General features: G+C 42.5%; 1 protein-coding gene across 2 annotated transcripts in view; it reads right to left on the reverse strand.

The window, feature by feature from the left end:
- Nucleotides 1-1,092: 1,092 nt before the first annotated feature.
- The window catches only part of GEMIN8 (gem nuclear organelle associated protein 8), a 48,094-nt gene continuing 33,344 nt past the window's right edge, over nt 1,093-15,842 (reverse strand). For both annotated transcript variants that reach the window (XM_083612201.1, XM_083612202.1), the window contains one exon: nt 1,093-2,007. In XM_083612201.1, coding sequence (XP_083468327.1) covers nt 1,751-2,007 — 257 coding nt within the window. In that variant the 3' untranslated portion in view covers nt 1,093-1,750. The remainder of the gene's footprint in view (nt 2,008-15,842) is intronic.

Genomic DNA, 15,842 nt, shown 5'->3' on the forward strand with positions numbered 1-15,842 from the left:
GGAGAAATACTTTTCTATGGAGGGGTGTCTGAAATCTGTTAACACTTTTAGCGTGTGTTCATATTTTTGGCATGCGCGAGACAGAACTGCAAATATATCCAAATCAAACGCACTGCTAGGGATTCTTGAGGCATTTATTTTTTGTAAATTCTGATATGAACTGACCTGATACATACTGTACCTCCCAGATTGATGGGCCGATCAAAACGTAAATTATAAGCCAGAATTAGAACCCCTGCAGATTTGCGACGTGGTACAGTGGTACCTCAGGTTACAGACGCTTCAGGTTACAGACTCCGCTTACCCAGAAATAGTACCTCAGGTTAAGAACTTTGCTTCAGGATGAGAACAGAAATTGTGCAGTGGCAGTGGGAATCCCCATTAGCTAAAGTGGTACCTCAGGTTAAGAACAGTTTCAGGTTAAGAATGGACCTCCAGAACGAATTAAGTTCTTAACCTGAGGTACAACTGTACTTTGTTTAAAAAGGCGTATTTTGGGTTTAGGAGTGTTCCATGCAATGCAATTTCTCAGAGGCCGATCTTAAAAAAATGCAGATCAATGTAGAAATGTACCAGAATGGCCTTGGGGATTAACAGATTCAAAAGTGCCATGGACGGGAAGTAGACTGATCCCAGGATACGGTCTGAAGACACCAAACTGCTGAGATGAAGTCTGGGTTTGGTCAATGCCTGGATGGGATTGGGAATGATATACATGCTGCTTTGGGTTTCATCATGGAAGAAAGGTGGGATATAAATATTATTCAATGGAACAATCTGACCATGCATATGTATGGTAGACGGCATCTCAGTTCACAGGCTTAATTGTCTTCAGAGCTGCACCTCAGCTCCCTTGAACACTTGGCAAGAAGAGTAGATTGGTGAGCTCCTAGCCAGAGTGGAGAGGCACAATTCTTGTCCCCCTCTGAGCCTATGCCCTTGATTGACTTTTGAACTGTGGTTCTTGAGCATAAGAATCAGTTCTGAAATATTTATTCCCCCCCCCACCCCATCCTGAGTACCAAGACCTTTAAAGATTGTCCTGCTTTCTGGTGAGGGAAATGCAATTTTGGAATGAGCTGGAAAACACACTTTTAATCTCATACTTCTTTATTACCTCATCATGTAACAACAACAAACTAAAAGGAGAGGTGGGGGAAAGCTCTTCACACATTTTCTTCTGAGGTGAAACATCACAGGCCAGGTTTCAGTCTCGAACATAACTTTCTTCTACTGGTAGAATATCTGAGAAAAACCCTCAAATAGTTAAACTACAGTCATTTAATATATTGTATCTTGGCCAATAGCTGCCTCCAGGGTATTGGTGGAAGTGACAGGAAAGAAGTCACATTTAAAATCTAGGGCAAATCTAAGATAACATTAAAAAAATGTAAAAATAATAATAATTCTGGATAGTCTCTAACCTTTTCCCCAGCACAGCTAAGTGAAAACAAATGCTACTCCTCATTTCCTGCAGAGCCAGGGCAAGCCAAAATCAAATTACTTGAAATATATTTTTATAGAGTATTTTCCCTATCCCCTACAGTACAAATGACTAATTCAGCTCTTCCTGTTGGGTTGGAATGGGCTCTGGAAACAGGCAGACAAATTCAAACAGAGTTGGAAAGAGGAAAGGAAAATAAGAAAGGGGGCTTTTGCTGACTCTTGATTCATTCACTGAATCCTTCTGCACGGTCGAGCATCAATTTATGGAGCCCTGAGATTCCTAAAAGGAAAAAGGATGCAAACCTTAGAGTTTCAGGGGAATAATTGGCCAGTACTTGGGTTGCTTTTTATCACAGTTCCTATCAAAGTTGAGTTGCATGGTGGTCTCCATAGCTTGGATTTTGCTGGCACCCAAGCCATAGAGTTTCTTCATTTCAGCCCCTCTCCTTTCGCCGGGTTTCTCAGCTGGGGGCTGTACCGATCGGCCTGTCGATAGGTGAAGGTCGTGGTCTGCTTCGACATACATGTCCTGGTGTTCTGCTTCAAGCTCCTGCTGTTTTCCTGTACAAAACACAAGACAGCTCCTTAAGCTGCTCCTCAGTTATGCCAGACAGGTTTAAAATTACACATGGGCCACATACGCGGACCTGAAGACATACACAGTGATGCGGGGCAGAATTTTTCCATGGAACTCCCCCCCCCCCGCCACACTTCTTAAGTTCATTAGTAACAATGAATACATGCCAAATATTATGCAAGCTTGGCGGTTGGGGAGCATTTCCCTTTTGTCTGCTAAATACAAGTAAAATCTGACAATTCCCCTATTCAAAATTTTATGGGAAACACAAATCACTGGGCATATGCATAACCTTTCAAACAAAGACAATCCATACACAACTTGAGCCTTGCAAGTATGCTGGTTCCCGTTTCAACAAGCCTTGAAGCTGTAAGTATGTTATCCCTTTCTTTTAAAAGCTGCACTGCTTTGCCAATTTTTCTTTGGGCACAATTCAGAGTGTTGGCAATTACCTGCACAGCAATAAATAGATTCAGGTAGATAGCCGTGTTGGTCTGGCGCAGTCGAAATAAATAAAAAATTGTCCAGTAGTGCCTTAGAGACCAATTAAGTTTGTTCTGGGTATAAGCTTTCATGTGCATTCACACTTCTTCAGATACAGTGGTACCTCGGGTTATATACGCTTCAGGTTACAAACACTTCAGGTTACAGACTCCGCTAACTCAGAAATAGTGCTTCAGGTTAAGAACTTTGCTTCAGGATAAGAACAGAAATCGTGCTCCAGCGGCGCGGCAGCAGCAGGAGTCCCCATTAGCTAAAGTGGTGCTTCAGGTTAAGAACAGTTTCAGGTTAAGAACGGACCTCCGGAACGAATTAAGTACTTAACCCGAGGTACCACTGTACATGCACACAAAACCCAGAACAAACTTAGTTGGTCTCTAAGGTGCTACTGGACAATTTTTTAGCAAAAAATAGCTTGAGGCTAGGATACCTGAGGGACTGTCTTCTCCCAGGCCAGCACGTCTGCTTCCTAAGATCTGCTGAGGAGGTTGTGGCCCAATGGTGGCCCAAACAAGAGCTGGTTAGGATGCATGAGGAAGCTTCCTCTGTGGTTGCATCTAGTCTGTTGGAATTTGCCTGCTGGAATTTGGCCTCAACTCTCTCTACTTTATGTCACCTGGGGAAGACTATTGTTGTTCTCATCATCATGGCAGGCATTTGATCATCACAACCACCATTATTATGGCAGGCATTTGACCTGCCACGGTGAAAATTCTTCTGTAGCTGCCCTTCATGGGTGCATCAGATAACAAAAATCTCTTGCCTTTTTTATCTTCTTGATCATTTCATTGGCTTCAATGCTTTTAAAACTGCCACCCTGAGCACTGCCAAGTAGTTTAAAGTTAAGGAGGGGGAAGCTCTCGCGCGGAAGTATGCATGGGATGAGGACTATGACAAAGGGAATCAAAAGTGGACTGGGGGGAAGATAACATTTATTCCTGTTGTAAACACTTTAAAAAAAGGAATAAGAGTGTGAACAAATTATTAGAGCAGATGTTGCACTGGAAAGAACAGACACGTCATACATGACAGAAGTTAAATTAAACTTGGTTCTCCCTCCCACCCGCCCCCAATAAAATGGGACCACCAGGCCTAAATTGTTTTGCAGCTGTGGCGATGAAATGATAAAACAGGACAGTGTAACTTTAGCCAAACCTCTGCTGGTGAAAACTGCTGACATTCTCCAGGGTAAGAGAAAGGACAAGCCTCAGCTTGCTACACATACCCGAGCTAAGCTTGTCTTGTGAAACCCAGCTGTTGGCATTGTCAAGACACCTGCCAAATTGACAACCTCCTGAATGCTCACACAGATGCACTTTGTTTTTTCCCCTATTAAACACTACCCAAGGTGGTAGCAGCAGAGTGATTAAGTATTAAACGAGAATTGCCAGTCTTCAAGCTGATGCACTCAATCCTGCACTGCCTGAGCGAGTTTAATTTCTGGTTAAGACTGTTAAATATTTAAGCCTTGTGCACCCATGGAAATCGACGGTGGCCCAAATTTATCTGCAGATTAAAAAAGTAAATAATTTGGATCCACAAATCAGTCTTATTCTAAGAAGCCAGTTGAAAGCTGATTTCAAAAAGGAGGGCATTTTTACTGCTATTATAATAACAAGGGATGTCACACTGGAAAAGGGAGAAACTCTACCTAGCCATACAAATGAAAGATATTTCTGACATAGCTTTAAAAGACTCAGCATATACACATTTTATAATCCCGTATTTTAAGTTTATGTGTGTACATCACTTAAAGGTTGCATGCTGATCTATTTTACTGTGGGGTGGTTTTTTGCCAAAATGTGCGTCTTTGCAGGAAACAGCCAGATGTGTAGATCTTCTTAAGCAACAGCTGTGTGCACCAAAAGCCACACTGGAAACAGCCCATCTTTGTTCTTGCTTACCGTCTCCAACAGTGAACAGGAAAGATTGTTATCTTGCATGAGAAACAGGCTGATTGTATTTATTTTATTTTGAAAAATTCTACCCTGCTGTTCAGCCCAGAAGCTCTCCGACTGGCTAACAATAGATATTAAAAATACAATTTAAACAATGGAATGGAAAAAAACAAAACAAAAAACAGTCAGAGAAGTTTCAAAAATATGTTAGTGACGGCTTAGTCAATACACAAATCCAACACTTGCCTTTGTGTTTCTATCTACTTTTAATGATATTACACATAAATCACATTGAGATAGCGGTTAAAAGGTGTTTAATAAAATAATAACAGTAATGATGGTCGTTGTTATCCATTTCATTTATGAATCGCTTCCTATGAAGCGAAATAAAATCACATATTGAAGAACTGCATCCTTGAAAAACAGATAAAACAACAGCATGTATAAAAACAGTTGCATAAATAAAAATAAATAAAAATAATTTTCAAATTCAATGCAGCTACTGACTCGGATAAAAATATTTATCACATATAGAGAGAGATAAGGCTCCATTTAGAGGGTCACTGTGCAATCCACATGCACACACTCCAGAACTCATCCAGATTTCACTCATCAATGAAATCATCTGCAGACTGTATACCAAAATGAAGTGTTTTGCAATACCTGCTTTAAAACATCTGCAATATATTTTAAGACTAGGGGAAGGGGGGAAAAACTATTTGTGTGTGTAGCAGCTCACTGACAATCTGTCTGGTTCACAAGACAAATTATACCTCACCCATGGACAATAGATATTTAAACAGTACAATCTGGAACTTCAATTTCTGGATTCCTTTCTTTGCTGGGAAGCAACGCTCACAGACAGAAAGTCTTGCCTCACCTCTAAATATTGCCATAATTTACTCTGTATCTCTCCACTATTGGCACAAACAAGCACAAATGTTTCTGGTGGTGGAAAAGCAGTTGAAGAGCATTTACATTTTCACCTCCTCCCCTTTGCTTTTATTACTGTGTCACAGCTTTTAACACAAGTCTCCCCAAACCAGAAAAGAATTCACCGCCTAATAGCCCCCAGTATAATTTGCTTAAATAAATTTTGGATGGCTGAACACTGTTTTGTGCCAGGCCCAAGTTTGCCGTCTAGACAGCACTGAGGTAAAAATGTATAGCATGTGTATCACAGTAAAGTCCTGAGCTTTCAAATGTCAAAGGATGGCATGGTTTTTTCTATATACTGCTATTAGATATTTTAAGTATCTGTATTTTATAGTGTTCTACCAGTGTTTGCACTGGGGACGCAGGTGGTGCTGTGGGTTAAACCACAGAGCCTAGGACTTGCCGATCAGAAGGTCGGCGGTTCGAATCCCTGCGACGGGGTGAGCTCCCGTTGCTCGGTCCCTGCTCCTGCCAACCTAGCAGTTTGAAAGCACATCAAAGTAGATAAACAGGTACCACTCCGGTGGGAAGGTAAACGGCGTTTCTGTGCGCTGCTCTGGTTCGCCAAAAGCAGCTTAGTCATGCTGGCCACATGACCCGGAAGCTGTACGCTGGCTCCCTCGGCCAATAAAGCGAGATGAGCGCCGCAACCCCAAAGTCGGTCACGACTGGACCTAATGGTCAGGGGTCCCTTTACGTTTACCTTACCAGTGTTTGCAAGCTGACTTGCAGGCTTTTATAGTAGATGTGTGGTATAAGTTGCTTGAGCAAAGGTGACTATTCTGGGCAGGGACACACATTACCGTATTTTTCGCCCTATAGGGTGCACTGGCCCATAGGGCGCACCTCGTTTTTTTGGGGGGGGGGAATGAATAAAAAAATATATTCCCCCCCCCAGCCCTAGCTTCCCCTGACCCCAGCCCCCAGAACAGGCTGCTGCCCGCAAGCCTTGCGAGCCCGGCGGCAACTCCCGCCGGGCTCGCAAGGCTTGTGGACACCTGCGAGAAGCACGGAGCGCCCGCCGGGCTTGCAAGGCTTGCAGATAGCTTCCTGAAGCCTGGAGAGCTAGAGGCATCAGTGCGCACTGACCCCTCTCGCTCTCCAGGCTTCAGCGAAAGCCTGCATTCGCCCCACAGGATGCACACACATTTCCCCTTCATTTTTGGAGGGGGAAAAAGTGCATCCTATAGGGCGAAAAATATGGTACTCTTACGAAAAGCTCAGCTCTGCAAGCAGTACAACTTCTGCAAATTATAAAAATGCAACTATTTCCTATTCTTTAGATTAAGTACACAAAGTTAACTGATGTGCCCAGAAGGGAACTGCGTGTCTCAGGGTAAAGATTTCACAACTCTAACCTAGGTGTTTAAACCTTAAAGGAATGCTGCCATTTTCTGTCCACAGTGGCTAGGAAGAAGTCAAATATTCTGCAACTCCTACTTATTGCAGAGAAGCTGCCAGGTAGATTTGTAGCTGGTTGACTGACCAAACCAAAAGGGTGCTCACTAATGGTTCCTCTTCATCCTGGAAAAAACTGTGACAAGTGGGGTACCGCAGGGTTCTGCCCTGAGCCCATTGTTGTTCAATGTCTTGATAGCCCATTTGGATGAAGGAATTGAGGGAATGCTCATCAAATCTGCAGGTGACACCAAACTAGGAGGGGTAGCTATTAGACAAGAGTTGAGATTCAAGATGACCTGGAGAACTGTGCCAGAGCTAACAACATGAATTTCCATAGGGACAAGGTTCTACACTTAGGCATGAAGAACCAACAGCACAAATATAAGGCGAGGGAAACTTGGATTGCCAGTAAAAAGGTAAAGGTAAAGGACCCCTGACAGTTAAGTCCAGTCGCGAAAGACTCTGGGGTTGCGACGCTCATTTCGCTTTACTGGCCAAGGGAGTCGGCGTTTGTCTGCAGACAGTTTTTCTGGGTCATGTGGCCAGCATGACTAGGCCACTTCTGGCGAACCAGCGCAGTGCACGGAAACACCATTTTACCTTCCTGCTGGAGGTATTTATCTACTTGCACTCTTTGGCGTGCTTTCGAACTGCTAGGTTGGCAGGAGCAGGGACCGAACAACGGGAGCTCACCCCGTCATGGGGATTTGAACCGCTGACCTTCCGATTGGCAAGCCCTAGGCTCAGTGGTTTAGACCACAGCGCCACCTGTGTGGCAGTAGTACATGTGAAAAAGATCTAGGGGTCTTAGTAGACCACAAGCTGAACATGAGTGAACTGGGTGATACAACAGCAAAATAAATCTAATGCTATTCTAGGCTGCTTCCAAAGAAGTAATTGTACCACCCTATTCTGTCTTGGCCAGACCACACCCAGTTATAGGCACCACAATTTAAGAAGGATATTGACAAGCTAGAACATGTGCTGAGGAGGGTGACCAAGATGATCAAGGGTCTAGAAACCAAACCTTATGAGGAACAGTTGAGGGAGTTGGGTATGTTTATCCCGGAGAAGAGACAGAGAGGAGACATATTTTCAAAGGTCTAAAGCACTGTCACACGGAAGAGGAAGCAAGCTTGTTTTCTCCTGCTCCAGGGGCTAGGACCCAAACCAATGGATTCAAGTTACAAGAAAGGAGATTCTGACTAAACATCAGAAAGAACTTTCTGATGGTAAGAGCTGTTCGACCGTGGAACAGTTTCCCTCAGGAGGTGTTGGACTCTCCTTCTTTGGAGGTTAGCTGAGATTCCTACATTGCAGAGGGTTGGACTAGACGACTGTCAGGGGTCAACTGTCAGGGGTCAACTCTACAATTCTATGATTCTATGAATAGCAGTTAAGGGACTTTTGGACTAGAGAATTTCCCCTGATGTTTATTTTTTTTGTCATTGCAGAAAATGTTTAAAATATACTCTGAGATAGGCTTTATTTCTAATCAACAGATACGAAACAGCCATTTGAACTATGCAGCGACATAAAAACAATCTTACAGATTCTTGAAGACCATCGTTTATACAATGACTTCATTGTGGGCCAGTATTTCAAATTAAACAAACTGAAGTTCTGCCAACGCACACAAAATGAACCAACAAATTGGACGGCAGCGTTCATTAGTTTTAAGCTTTCAACCTAGAGCATTATTTACTCCACGCTTATGGAAGATCGCTGGCAACACAGGAATTAGAGCAAAGGATAACTCCAAAGCATGCCGTTTTTATTGGTTTCCCGAATGCCGAAACACATTACAGCAAAGTGCATGACTTTAAAGCGCTCCATCCCTATCTAATTACAATTAGGAAGTGATTTTGTTTCCAGAAAGTATTATATGCACAAGGCACGTACAAGATTGGGTTTGGTGGGGTTACAAGAGAGGAATGTAGAGAGCTGCCTTTTAGAGACTCACACTGTTATTCCATCATTGCTGGCTGGTTGTGGGTATCCAGTGTTTCAGAAAAGGGAGATTCCCAGTCCTGCCTGTAGATACTGGGGATTGAACCAAGACCTTTCTGCTTTCAAAACATCTGCTCTACCACTGAGCTATAGCTCTGCCCTATATATTTCTAGTATTCTTTGTGTGCAAATCTCTACCACTTGAGAAGCACTTTTTATGGCTAGGTCCCACTTTTGTCCTTCCACCATCATAGAATCATAGAATTGCACAGCTGGAAGGGATCCTGTGGATCATCTAGTCCAATGCCCCTGATGCAGGAATATGTAGATGTTCCATATGGGGATGGAACCTACAACCTTGGCATTATCGGCACCATGCGCTAGCCCAGAGGTTTTCAACCTTTTGGGAGTCCACGGCTCCCTTGACCAACTACATTCTTTCTGTGGCTCCCCTGTGGGGCTCAGGTGCCCAGTTATGTCACCCCTTGCCTGCCGAGCTGGCAGCCTCTCACCCTTTTTCAAACACCCTCCTTTGTGGAGTGTTCCCTCAGCCTCCTCTTCTCTCCTCTCTCCTTGGGAGTTCTCCAGGCAGCTGTTGCAGGTGCCTCAGCTCCTTGCAACAAGCACCCCCTGGCCAGCTCCAGAAGACCATTTGCCTGGGGAGCTTGTAGTCAGGGCTCCTGCAACAATCAGCTGTGTAAGCCTCTGGGAGGGAGAGATGCAAGAGGGCATCAAAAGGAAAGAGGGACAGAGGCCAGTGTTGCCCACGGCACCCCTGACCATCATTCATTGTGCCATAGCACACTTGTCGAAAACTACTACTCTAGCCAACTGAGATAACCAGGTGAAGACTTCCTGAATTTAGACAGGCCTTTTATATTGTGCCAAATGGATTTTTGTCTTTATTTATGGCTCATCATTGTGGCCTCTGCTGTTTCATCGTTGATTGAGCTTTTATTGGTTTTATCTGCTCTTTTTAAAAATCTTACCGTTAAATTGTTTTAAACTATTTTATTGTATTTTTATGCTATTAATTTGCAGATTTATAAACTGTGCTACAACCAAAAGTTACCAAAGTGTGTTCATTTTTATCGTCACTGGGTGCTATTGCGAAACTTTGTTCTTCTCAAAACCAGAATCACAATCCATGGTTCAATTGACAAATATTCCTGATTTGTTTGTTTGTTTGTGATATAATTGGAACCATTATGCATGTGAGCATTCAGTGTCATGGGACAGAGCACTGGATTTGAAGACCCTTAAAGCTTACCGTGATTTTAAGTCAATCACTCTCTCTTAGTCCAGCCGATTTTACAGAACAATTGCTAGAATGACTTGGGCATGATGATGGGGCTGGAACTGCCCACAAAGTGATGGCTAAGAAAGGGACCATGCAACACCTGCTTACATCCCTCTGAGGTGAGTCCAATTGTTGAAAAGTATGGAGTCCAGTGAGTTCTTGTGTGGGACAAACAGAAACATGACTGTGTGCTATGTGGCCCCTTCTTTGGTGCTTTAAAACATATTTCAGTATACCTGAAGGAGCATCTCCACCCTCATTGTTCAGCCCGGACACTGAGGTTCAGCTCTTAGGGCCTTCTGGCGGCTCCCTCACTGCAAGAAGTGAGGTTAAAGGGAACAAGGCAGATGGCCTCCTTGGTAGTGGCGCCTGCCCCGTGGAATGCTCTCCCATCAGATATAAGGAAATAAACAACAATCTGACTTTTAGAAGACATCTGAAGGCAGCCCTGTTTAGGGAAATTTTTAATGTTTGATGTTTTATTGTGTATTTAATATTCTGTTGGGAGCCGCTCAGAGTGGCTGGGGAAACCCAGCCAGATGGGTGGGGTATAATTAATTAATTAATTAATTAATTAATTAATAATAATAATTATTTGTTCAGGGCACACCCATCTAATCAGGGATAGCAAACCTTTGAAACCTCAGGTGTTTTGCTGAACTACAATTCCTACCATCTCTTACCATTGTTCACAATGGGAGCTGATCTACCTAACTCCTCCAGAAGAAAATGCTAACAGCGAATGGACACTAAATCATACTGCAAGCACGAGGATTTAATGATCTGTTAAATAGATGAGCTGTCCAGGATGGCAACAATACTGCAGTAGAAGCCAACTGCTATGAATAAGATAAAACTATCATAAGGATTACAAACACAGGCAACTTGCCATTCATAGACATGTCATTTCCTTTCCTTATAGATAAGGATGCATTTACACACAAATGGCCAAAATAACCATCAGTTTGGCATTACAACACACTGTTCTTCCCAGGCAAAAAAACAAAAATCCAAACTAAAGGGAAAATGTCAAAATACAAAACAGAAATGTGTTGTGCTATAGAGCCTGCTAAGGTGCTGACAGAGAGTTTTACTGGACAAAGAAGCAAGGAGGGCTACCTAACCTGCAAAAGAGGGAAGAGGTGTATGAGAAGATCCAATATGGCAAAAACCATATTTTCCAAGTCAAGTGCATTCAATGCAACTACGGTATGCCTTTTAAGCTGAGGGACTCCTATAGGAAAACACACAATTGAAACTGCTGTAAGGAAAGCTGCTGTCGATAAGACATCAGCATAATGGCTGTTTCAATACAGAGTGGGAGAGGAATTGGCAATAACTGTGCATTGATCTACAACATTATTATTTCTTTCCAGCATCGTAGGGTCTTTGGAAAGAGTAATCAACTAATGGCCTTTTAAAGATCCTTGGATAAAAAACCAAAACCCTATGGAATCAAATCAAAATGTTTTCTTTTTAAAAACACACCGTATTTTCTTCTTTATAAATACGTATAATAACTACTTTATTTAAGCTAGCTTGCTTGGCAGCATCGGGAACAATGGTTTGTAAAACCAATGAAGGCTTGGGTTCTGATGCAAGAACAAGACAGTCAGGGCACTTTTAAAAATTAGAATGCAAAAAGATTAGCAACCCTACAGAAGTGTAAATAAAGAAAATAATTGAACATCACCACTGAAATACTCATTCCAATGTGATATAAATAAAAAACCCTTTTTATGTAGTTGCCTGTTTCTGTTCCTTCCTTAGCATGTGAAGAATAAGCAAAATGTGTCCAAAATGGTTTTATACCAATTAGATTGAGTTGGTGGCTGCAATTGTTTCTATGATGAAACAGTACCATAGCCTTCCTCTACCTGGTGTCCTCCAGATATTGTTGGATTCCAACTCCTATTAATCCCAGACAGAATGAACAGTTGCTCAAGGATGATGGGAGTTGTAGTCCAGCAACAGCTGGAGGACTCCAAGTGTTGGACAGCTGCAGTATAGATTCTGGCAGAGGTTACTGAACACACGATCACTTCCAAAGTACGTCATTTAAGATACTACAAGAGCAGCGTTTCTGAGTATAGTACTAGGAATTTCATATCATTTTGACAGTTCTATCAGGGGACAGATATCAGCGGAACTGGGCTTTTGAAAAGGCTCTTACATTAATATTTTTTACATTGAAAAGGCTCTGTTACATTAAATTTTTTTTTGCAATATTATCCCACAATCAGATCCGTTCATCATCAAATATACTTTTCCCAAAACCCCATTCCAATTTGTGCTTGAAATGTAATTTCCTCTTATTCATTGACAGAATCAAATAATATCATTTACTTACTAATCCTCTTGGCAAAGGGGGCAGTATGAGCTTTTCTGCAAAGGTTTCCCCATGTTTATTCTGGTATTTCTGAGTCCTTGTAACATTTCTAATCTGAAGATAGTGAAACCAAATTGGCCCACTGCCTGCCATTTCTTGAAATGGAGAAGTATTGTCTTTCAAAAGATCTGTAATTTTAAATAGCTGAAACTGATACCAAGCAGGAAATCCCCCAGCAGTAAATCAGTATGATGGAGTACTGATGTTAGTCAACCTAACTCTTCTCTTATCAAACCATTATGAACTGACAAGTGGCATCTTCTTGTTCACGTTTTAATCTAAGATCAGCCAGTCAAATGTTGCTGTGAATCTTAAAGCAAAGGGCTCTTTTCTGGTGCTTTCTGCTAACAGGTTGGGGCTGTGAAAATCCCAAGTATGAAGATTAACTGAACTGTGTAATTAGGTGGAAATAGGCAAAGATCTGTAGACCTCAGAAGCTTTCCTTGTTCAGAAGGTGCCTGTAAGAGTGTACCTACCAATGGATGTCATTGCTGAGAACAATGGGTGGAAACCCAACTAGTCTTGCTCAGAACAGAACCAGTGAAATTAATGAACATTACTAACTTAGGTTTGTTCACTTCAATGGGTCCACACTGCTTAGGGCTAGCATTAGATAAAACCCAGTGTTAGCCAAGTATCAGCTTGGCAACTTAGACCTCATCCATCCAGATGGGGACTGGTGGAAGCACCTTAACCATGTCAAAGGCCACAATTAATTCCACTTAACTTTCCTGCCCCAGCCTACCACTCATCAGTTCCACTGAGTGAACCCAGTTCTAGCATTTGAGAAAGATATTATCTCTGTCTACTTTTCCCACTGCAAGCCAATCCAATCCAATCCAAATAACTTTATTGTACTAGACATTGGCCATGACAAATCTGAATCAAAAATAAATACAAGCAAAAGGGGTGTCACGCCACAAATAATGGTCTCTATTTAGATCTCTGCGTCTCCCTTACAGTTCACTGCTATATTGTCCAGGGTCTTCTTTCTGATCTTTTTGGCTGCCAAAGCAAAAAGGGTGACATAAAGCCACTGAAGAATTTAGAACCTTCTCTGTAAGGGACGCGGGTGGCGCTGTGGGTTAAACCACAGAGCCTAGGACTTGCCAATCAGAAGGTCAGCAGTTCGAATCCCCGTGATGGGGTGAGCTCCTGTTGCTCGGTCCCTGCTCCTGCCAACCTAGCAGTTCGAAAGCACGTCAAAGTGCAAGTAGATAAATAGGTACCGCTCCGGCGGGAAGGTAAACGGCATTTCTGTGTGCTGCTCTGGTTTGCCAGAAGCGGCTTAGTCATGCTGGCCACATGACCCGGAAGCTGTATGCCGGCTCCCTCGGCCAGTAAAGCGAGATGAGCTCCGCAACCCCAGAGTCGGCCACGACTAGACCTAATGGTCAGGGGTCCCTTTACCTTTACCTGTCGGGGAGAGACATCTTTCCTGCATGGACGGTCAGGTGAAAAATCGCCTCCTGGGTCCAATGTATAGTGGGCAATATACTGTGGTACCTCGGGTTACATACGCTTCAGGTTAAATACGCTTCAGGTTACAGACTCCGCTAACCCAGAAATAGTGCTTCAAGTTAAGAACTTTGCTTCAGGATGAGAACAGAAATTGTGCTCCGGCGGCGCGGCAGCAGCAGGAGGCCCCATTAGCTAAAGTGGTGCTTCAGGTTAAGAACAGTTTCAGGTTAAGTACGGACCTCCGGAACGAATTAAGTACTTAACCTGAGGTACCACTGTACTAAATAGTGCAAGATGTCTTCCATCTACGGTTGCCCACATATACAAAGTCTGTCTTCATACAGTACCCTGTTATATCTTCCGTCTAGGACGTCGGAGGGGACAGCTTGAAAACACAGCTCAGTAAAAGCGAATCTAAGTGAGGCTGGCCGGAGATTCAACAGGTAACTGGCTCTAAAATGGACCACATTTAGAAGTGGGAACCAAGGACAGCATTTAAAGAATTTGATTGTACTACTGCAAGCTTGATTATATAAACTCACAGACCTCCCCAGGCCAATACATTCCCCCCCACAAACTAAAAATTTCAAAAAATTAAGCTTTTCCTTGGACAGTCAAGGAATTGATCCAGATTACCAAGCGTATTAGAGAATAAAGAGCCGGTGTGCTTTTGTGGTTAGAGTGTCAGAGTAGGACCTGGGAGACGAGGGTTCGAATCCCCATTCTGCCCTGAAGCTCACAGGGTGACTGTGGGCCACTCATTCATTGCCTCTCAGCCTAACCTACCTCACAGGGTTGTTGTGGGGATTAAACATAAGCCACTTTGAGCTCCTTGGAGGAGAGGTGGGATAGAAATGGAAAATAAAATAAAATAATAAAATAAAATAAAATAAAATAAAATAAAATAATAATAATGTTCCAGCTTGCCTCCATAAGGGCCAGAGAAGCATTGTCTGTCTTATGCTATGCCATTGGGAATTGTCTTCTCCAGTCCAGAGGAGACGGTAAGCACACATTCAATTTACTTCAATACATCACAGATGCCACTATGAAATCTGTAACATCTGTGGTCCGGTACATTCCAGCTATTCCCTAATATTACCAAATAATAATAGTAATAATAATAGTGCAGGATCAGACATTGGCAGTTGCTTTTAGAAAGGATCAAGTCTACAGCAATAAGATTACAGGCAGACCAGCTGACTCTGCCGCACTGTCTCTCACCCCCCCCCCGCAAGGCTCCAATCTGTCTCCGTCGACAGCTCTGATACCAGACGAAGCCAGTAGCTGCATTTAATGGAGGATTAAACTCAGCACATCTTGGTGTGTTTTTACTCACATACTTTGCACACAGTCTATTAGAATAATGCATTATCCTATTCTACTAGGATAATGCATCGATATACTGAAATAAAAATGACTGAAATCCAGAAACTATTTGGCCAATAAACATATTTGCCTGCGCTTTAAGCAATAATAAGATTAATAAAGTATCAGTACAGTTGTAAACTCAATTATGAACGAAGAAGCTGATTTCAAGTAACATGATTTTAGCGGAATGTAATCCATAAGTAAATGTGACGGGTGGGTGTCACTTCAACATAAAATGAGACAATTGTTTTAGAAAGTATCTTTCCATCCTTTCAAAGACGTAAAACACACATGCACACAATGAAAGAAATTGAGTATTCTGGTGAAGCTAGGTTTAACAAAGCAGAACTTGGGGGGGGGGTAATATAATGCCTACTATATTCTGTATTTCCCCAGTAAAAGATTCTAAGTGTTAAACACACTATGTGATTGTTAACTACTACTTCTTTAAATACAAATACGCTACCGCCAGGAATAGTACCTCCAGCTGTCTAGCAGTTGTCTGAGTAACTATTGGTGCATAGACAAAGGATAACGTAAGTTCCACCGATCAGGATAAAGCTGGTCTCAGGAAGTAAAAAAATAAAATAAAATAAAATTGTTTCCATGCTT

This window comes from Podarcis filfolensis (assembly GCF_964270895.1).
Source record: "Podarcis filfolensis genome assembly, chromosome: 4".
In the NCBI taxonomy this organism is placed as follows: domain Eukaryota; kingdom Metazoa; phylum Chordata; class Lepidosauria; order Squamata; family Lacertidae; genus Podarcis; species Podarcis filfolensis.